Below are 7,500 nucleotides of genomic sequence, written 5' to 3'. Positions count from 1 at the left end.
TAATAATGTAAAGCTTGCTAATATGTAGCTGATTCAAATACTACAGAGGATTTCCATTCCAGTAAATTAGGAAACCTTTTTCAGTACCATTCAAGGATGTCTTGAGACCTTGTAGAAACATCAGATTGTTTTTTTCTTTTCTTTTTTTTTTTTTGCATGCAAGAATAATCCCTTACTGATAGCAAATTGTCCCCATGCTAACACTGAATCATTTAAGCACTAATTCTGTCCTTGAATACTGAGCTTATACAGTAGCATAAGCAACACTAATAATCTGATATTCTGTATTCATGCAATAAGCCACCACTAACACGGAAAGGACAACTTGTCATGCTTTGACAAGATATCAATGCAGGAAAAATCAAGAACTGCACTGTTAATGTATTCTAAACCTCAAATTTCAGGTAATTCTTACAGCTGTCTTATTCCTGTCTTAACCTTAAAATATACATACACATAATAACAGATCAAAATAAATCTTGACTGAGTCTTAGAAACATTCTGAATTTTTCCTGGATTTCCCAAAAAGCGCATAGAAGAGCTACATTCCTGATATTATCATTCATAATTAAGACTTACTGGTGTAGCGTAACTGTCCTTCATAGAACGGGAGCGTGACGTGCTGCTGCTTACCAAACATGGAGGAGACCAGATTGTCGTCACCTGGACACAAACAACACCCACAACGGACAAGGGTTAGTCAGCAACAGCTTTCTGCAGTGTTGTCACGCCTAGGTCTATGTCTGTCTTAGAGTGCTTGCTGAAGTCTTTTACATTAATACTTTTTCAGCAGATGGCTATATATGCCATACATAATTCATCAATCTTGGTAAATTGCTACTTCAAATCTGAACACCAAAAATCAAGTTGAGGTTCAAATCCAAAATGGGTCAACATACATCATAAAACTTAGGCAAGCACCAGGAGAGTGTCAGTTATCAAACGGGGTCTTATAGTCTTGACTTCTTAATCATGCTTAGGACTGCAATAAATTCTTCATAACTGAAATTATTTTAGCAAAAATGTATTTCATATTACTCCTGGTTAAAAATTTTCAGTTAGTAACTCCATGCAACTTGCAGTATTTACACGGGATCTTTGCTTAAATAACATTACCATCCAAGTGACAAAACTATGTTTCCTCAGACAAATAAAAATACAATACTAAATACAGGAATAATGTATCAGCCCAAAGCTACACATTACAATAAGAAATAACAACATCAACAAAGGTTATGATCTATGAGCAACTTTATATGTAACAGGGTAATATGATACCAATGTGATACTCTCAAAAGCTTGATATAACAGTTTATAAGGATGACTTTTCATGAATACACACATAATTATATTAGGGAGATGTAAAATATGTTTTCCAGTTTCAGTTTGATGTTAACAATGGGCAACTAAGAAGACAGATAAAAAAATATGAAATAAAGTCTGGTAAACTTATTAAAGGTCAATTCTGGATGGAAATTTTATGAACACACTTCATTATCATTCAGTGTCATTGCATATCACATTTCTTTGCTTATTCATCACATGCAATGTTACTGGAAAGAAACAACATAATGTCCTGATATCCCTTCTTGATTCTTCAATTATTTATTTTCAATTGAATGCAATGATATATTATGAGGTTTTAGTGCACCATGCAAATTACTTTACATAAATCAACTTCACATCTCTATAGAATGATCTCTTACAGTCATGTAAACAAAATAGATTGTATTCTGTGCCCAACCATTGCAGTGCTAATCATCATAGCTTATTTGCATATGTCTTTTACTGGGTCAGTAAATAACCAGACTATAAATGAAATAACTTTCTGGGCAACTAATATCAACATCAATATGCGCAAACACTAAAAGGACTCAAGAAATCAAGGATAAATCAGGATCATAAGCAAAATCTAAACTACACTCTGTCACGATGCTGTCACTCGTCACGTCTCTTTAGAGTAATGGCTGCTCCTTACCCTTCTGGCTGACGATGCTTCTTGAGAATGCCCTGCACTGTTGCTCTCTCATGCATATAATTATATTCCTTTAACAAGAACTTCTACTTAAAAAAATTCATTCATACAGAGGCAACGACATGCTAAAATTACACTTCACATTTCAATTTATTGAACATAGAATGTATTCTGAATTTATCTGCTTATCAGTGAAAATAAACTAAGAAAAAAAAAAAAGCAAGAGCAATAAAACATAATGATTTTTAAAATCTTATCTGCAGTGAAATAATAAGCAGACCCTGCATGCAAATTAAACAAACAAATAAGAAATAAAATAAAGAAACTATACATAATATAAACAAACTGCAAGATATGATTACGTGCTGCTTTAAAAGGGGCTGCATGCCATATCAATGCAATAATGTGCATTAAAAAAGCATTAAATTATTGGCAAAGGTAACTGTAACATAAGCAGACGTCCTGTGTGCCAGTCAATATGTCATTCATTGAAAAAATATGGAAGTCAGTTTGTGTGATAAAAAAAGTAGTAAATAAACACATAAAAAAAGAAAATCATAACAAATCCTAAAAGATATTATTTCAAACAATAAGGTATTAAAAAATGACATCACACTTCTTCAGTATCAAGTCAGGGACAAAGAAAACCAAAAAATAGAAGGCACTCGTAACATTCCAACTAAACAGTACCAATCATCTATTATCCTGGGATTATTAACTAAAGATCCATCAAACACACTTGGTCAAATAATCAAGAAGAAAAAAAAAGAGGCTTTTGTCAGTTCTTCAAACTGTACCTAGCACTGAAAAGTATCTCCCAATACATTCTAGACCATGCTTCAAGAACCAATACAAAGATAATGGTTTGCACTCAGCTCTCCGATCAAACTTCTAATAACAAATGCATAACCACGCACAACCATCCATTCTCACTGAAGATAATGCCTTTTCCCAGTGAACTCATATCACACTGATATCGGTAAGTGCAAAGCTTTTAAAAAAGTACTAAGCCAGCATAAGACAGAGTTCCATTGCCATTCATTCTACTCTTTTTTTCAATAACTATTCAGAGATCCTTAGATGACAATGTCTACAAAAATGGTCTAAAAAGGAAATGCCAAAAACTTTTAAAGTATCTCAATTTTCAGGCAGATTTTTTTCTTTTCCACTGTGCCAAACTGAAGCAGATGATTACTATATGTACAAATATATAAAGCTTAGCTAACCAACAGCTTCAGCAAATAAGCAGAAGACAAAAAATAATAGAAAATCCATATTCCTTTAATTTATATATTCAAAAAAATCCTATAGAAGTATGCAAATAAAATATCACTGCTTGGTTCAGATACCTCAATTTCAAAAATGAAATATATACACAAATGATCATGTCTACTGAGACAATGACTACTAATTGCAAGAAAGACTGTATTGCAATAACTATAAAAAAAAGGAAAAGAAAAATCTAAGTTTAAAGTTCAGTCATCAGATTGAAGGTAAATTCATCTGGCTAAAACATAGAATAATCAACCCGTAAAACCATCAACATGAGCAATGAAAAACCTGACTGAATTTTGGCAGAATATTACAAACCAAACAAAATTCACTGTTCAACACCTTCACATCAACAACCGAGTCCAAAAAGAATTCTAATTAGAAAAACTCCAAAACATATCTCTTTGCAAAACTTCCAAACCAAAATGAAATGATTCACATGAAAAAACAATACCAACTTGTATTCTTAATCTATCAGTGAAACACCTACCTCCTTCATCTTCTGATTCACTCATAAAGGTCTCGTGCATTGTCTCTGGCACAACAACCTTGTACTTTTCTTCTGTGACAGTTGTGGTGGTAGTAGTAATGGTCGTTTCTGTCACAATCTTCAAGGTCTCGACTACAGAAATGTAGCCGAGACGTTGTGCAATGCTTAGAGCCGTCTTGCCGTCCTGTGTTGAAGAGTTGGAATGTATTAGTTGTTTCATAAAACTGGGTATACCAAGCAAATTTCAGTACTTTTCAGAAAAGTGAAAAATAAAATGTATATAAAATATATGTCACATGAGGTATAATCAATTTTTTTAATTTCATATCAATACAAACTCAGTTAACTGTGAAAAAAGACCATTTCAATAAGATGTCAAGTACTTTGTTCGGTCACTTCTAATACAATTACAGGTGAAATCTTTTTTTTTTTCACACAGTAGCAGTCAAAAGGGGAAACTGTTCTATTCTCACATTTACATTCACTCATTTCCAGTTTGACAAGCACAAGCATATGTATATATGGGTATACAAGGGAAACCCACCCGCATAGAAGCAATCATTCAGACTTCAACATTTGCACAAAACATGACTCACTTTTGTTTCTGCGTTCGGTTCAGCCTTGTTTTCGAGGAGCAAGTTGACAATCTGAGTGTGGCCTTGTTGAGCTGCTTGGTGGAGAGGAGTGTACCTGTTGGGGATATATCACATTATACTTTAGCTGTTCTATAACTTCATCTCTTACAGGAAATATTCTATAAAGAATTAATAAACTTTTAATAAATATTCTCTTTGACAATATATGCACTACAGATATATTACTCTAAAAAATGCATTATCTATCTGTGTTTGAAAATAAAAACAAGTAAAAAGCTTACGTTGATTTACAAAATATAATCTACAAATGAAATGAAAGCAAACTATACACCTAACATATATGTACTTACTTTTGTATAATCATCAAAAATAATAATAGTAATCAATAATGTTTAATAAGTCTGGGTTGCTCTTCATATGCACAAGATACACTCCCTTTCCAAACTTTGACCCTTACACAAAAAGAAACACTGTCAACTCTTTTGGAAAATAAAATTATCAATCGAATATACAAAATAAAGCAAGCCCAGTAAATTAGATCTAAATCATCAGGTAATACTGTGTTCTGTTATTTAGGTTCTGTATGAGACTGACTGCTGGGACACATAAGGCTCCTATCTTATCAGCTTTATCTTGCACCTTTATCTTTATCCCCATTATATCTCCTGTGGGACCATGTTATCAGGGATAGGCCACTTGACACTTTTCTAATTCTCTCAAAAGCCTATATGGAAAACTAATGACTTTTCATTACCTCCACAAGATATAAGCTTTCATCTCATGTTGAGCTACATCATTTCACCTTTCAATTGTAATACATAAAAAATATATTTTGAAATAAAATATTACCTACAGGTACATTGTATATTTCAAATAACTATACTTTTTATCCATACAATATATGACCTAAATTTCTATGTAAATGTGTGGGTCAAATCACAACTAGCCAAGCAACCATAGTGTAAACTAATGATACCTAGATTTAAGTCCCAAATGAGTAAAGTTCCTGCACCAGTAAATGCTGAACAATTGATGTTGAACCTGTAGATTACTTCTCAACTGGTTATGATCAATTCCATTCAAAGGAAAAGACTATAATATCTTAAAATGGTCAGTACTAAAAGGTAAAACCACTCACCCAAGTTGTGTTGAAGACTCAACCTTGGCACCATGCTGTAGCAAGAAGCGCACCATGTTCATTTGCCCAAAGTGACAGGCAACATGCAATGGTGTATAACCAGCCTTTGTTGCTGGATCAATCTGAAAAGAAGGAAGTAAAAACTTTTTAATACTATATCAAAAGAAATTTTTTTATACAAGTAATCACCACAAGAAACCACATTTTGTCATATCTCTCCATCTAATCTTGGTAGGAAGTAATCACCTGGGCTCCATGCTTCACCAAAATAGCGGCAACATTGACACGATCTTCTTGTGCGCACAGATGCAATGGGGTAAGTCCATTCTTTGCACAAGCTCCTGGTGCAGCATTGTGCTCGATTAAGAGTGTTGCCATATCTGTATGTCCCTCCTGAAAAGAAAAGAAAATTAAACATTTCAAATGTATATCACACATGTATACTTTCTTACGTATAAAACTGTCATTATTGGTTACTCAATTAACTTAGAAGTTGGAGGCAATACCTGGGAGCTAAGATGTAGAGGTGTGAATCCAGCCTTAGATTCAGCATTGGCACTTGCACCATATTCAAGCAGCGTTGTTGCAATATCCATCTGGTTTTTGCGAGCAGCAATGTGGAGAGGCGTGTAACCATTCTTAGCTGTGGCGTGGGGAGATGCACCCTTATCCAGCAGTAGTAGGGCAACATTCTGAAAAGGATAGTTGGTTAAATTAGACAAATGAGACTATATTACTTACACTATTTCATTTACTTTCTTTTTGCTGTGGCTTTTACAGCTAATGCATGAAAGATAAATACAAAATCATGGCACAAAGATAAATAGTCATGAAGTATTGTCGGGTTCTACAGTAAAAGTAACTCAATAACTTACCTGGTGGTCATAATGTGCTGCCACATGAAGAGGTGTAACACCATTCTTGCCCTGTGCATCAACAGGGGCATCCTTTTGCAGCAACAGGCGGGCTACCTTCATATTACCATATTTAGCTGCTAAATGAAGAGGTGTGAAACCTTTCTTTGTGGTGGAGGTCAAGGAGGCACCATGCTCAAGGAGTACACTAGCCACCTCCTCCTGACCCTCCTTGGCAGCAATGTGCAGGGCAGTGTAATGGTCCTTGGTTGTGGCATCAACAGCAGCTCCATGTTGGAGTAATAGTACAACAATGTCACTGTTACCCAGACGGGAGGCGATGTGCAAAGCGGTTTGTTGTTCCTACAAGGAATGAATTTTTAAGTAATAAAATTTCCTAGCTGCATGGGTAATTATATACTTATATTTGGCAAAAAGATACTCTCATTCTGAATTTCTTTTCATAACTATTAAAACTTTAGAGACTTAGGGGTTAAATACAAACACAGTGCAATGAATATTTACCCGCGCTCTAGCATCCACCTGAGCACCATTTCTTAGCAGAATGCGGATGATGTCTGTTTGGTTAGCTCTTGCTGCAAGGTGGAGAGGAGTCTCTCCTCTAACAGTAGGTACATCTGCAGAGGCTCCATGTTGAATCAAGTAGATTACAATGTTCATGCAGCCCATGAAAGATGCTACATGAAGTGGAGTCAAACCCGACTGTAAAAGAAATTAAATAAGTAAAATCCTTTCAAACTTACATAATATCTTCTTACCCAAATGTTGGTTAATATATATGAAACATCTATTATAAATGGTAAACATTATAAAAACATTATATTGAAAAATTACCAACCAAACACCATGTAATTCAAATATCTCTTTTACCATCCAATTCAAACATCTCTTTTACAGTAAAGATTTACATCTTTTACACCAACTAACCTCTGTGGTTGCCTCAATGCTAGCACCATGCTTGAGAAGCAGTTCAACCACCTTGATGCGGTTCTTCTTGCAAGCAATGTGGAGTGGAGTAAAGCCATTAAGGGCTCGGGCATTAGGATCAGCCTTTCGGTCCAGCAACAGCTTTGCCACTCGCACATGCCCACAGTGAGCTGTTTAAGGGAGAAAGGAAATTTTTTAAATATAAATATGGATATTATTATTAATAT

The 7,500-nt window shown here is 34.6% G+C and overlaps 1 protein-coding gene across 49 annotated transcripts in view; it reads right to left on the bottom strand.

Moving 5' to 3' along the window:
- The window catches only part of LOC113811463 (ankyrin-2), a gene marked incomplete in the record, with an annotated part of 172,420 nt that overhangs the window by 99,019 nt on the left and 65,901 nt on the right, over positions 1 to 7,500 (bottom strand). For 34 of the 49 annotated variants that reach the window (XM_070134798.1, XM_070134823.1, XM_070134840.1 and 31 more), the window contains 9 exon segments: positions 580 to 663; positions 3,738 to 3,921; positions 4,334 to 4,427; positions 5,472 to 5,593; positions 5,718 to 5,864; positions 5,978 to 6,163; positions 6,347 to 6,688; positions 6,851 to 7,048; positions 7,274 to 7,443. In XM_070134798.1, coding sequence (XP_069990899.1) covers positions 580 to 663; positions 3,738 to 3,921; positions 4,334 to 4,427; positions 5,472 to 5,593; positions 5,718 to 5,864; positions 5,978 to 6,163; positions 6,347 to 6,688; positions 6,851 to 7,048; positions 7,274 to 7,443 — 1,527 coding nt within the window. 49 annotated transcript variants of the gene reach the window in all.

The sequence above is a fragment of the Penaeus vannamei genome, chromosome 20 (assembly GCF_042767895.1).
Source record: "Penaeus vannamei isolate JL-2024 chromosome 20, ASM4276789v1, whole genome shotgun sequence".
Taxonomy (NCBI): Eukaryota; Metazoa; Arthropoda; class Malacostraca; order Decapoda; family Penaeidae; genus Penaeus; species Penaeus vannamei.
This window is presented reverse-complemented; position numbering and strand designations above follow the sequence as displayed.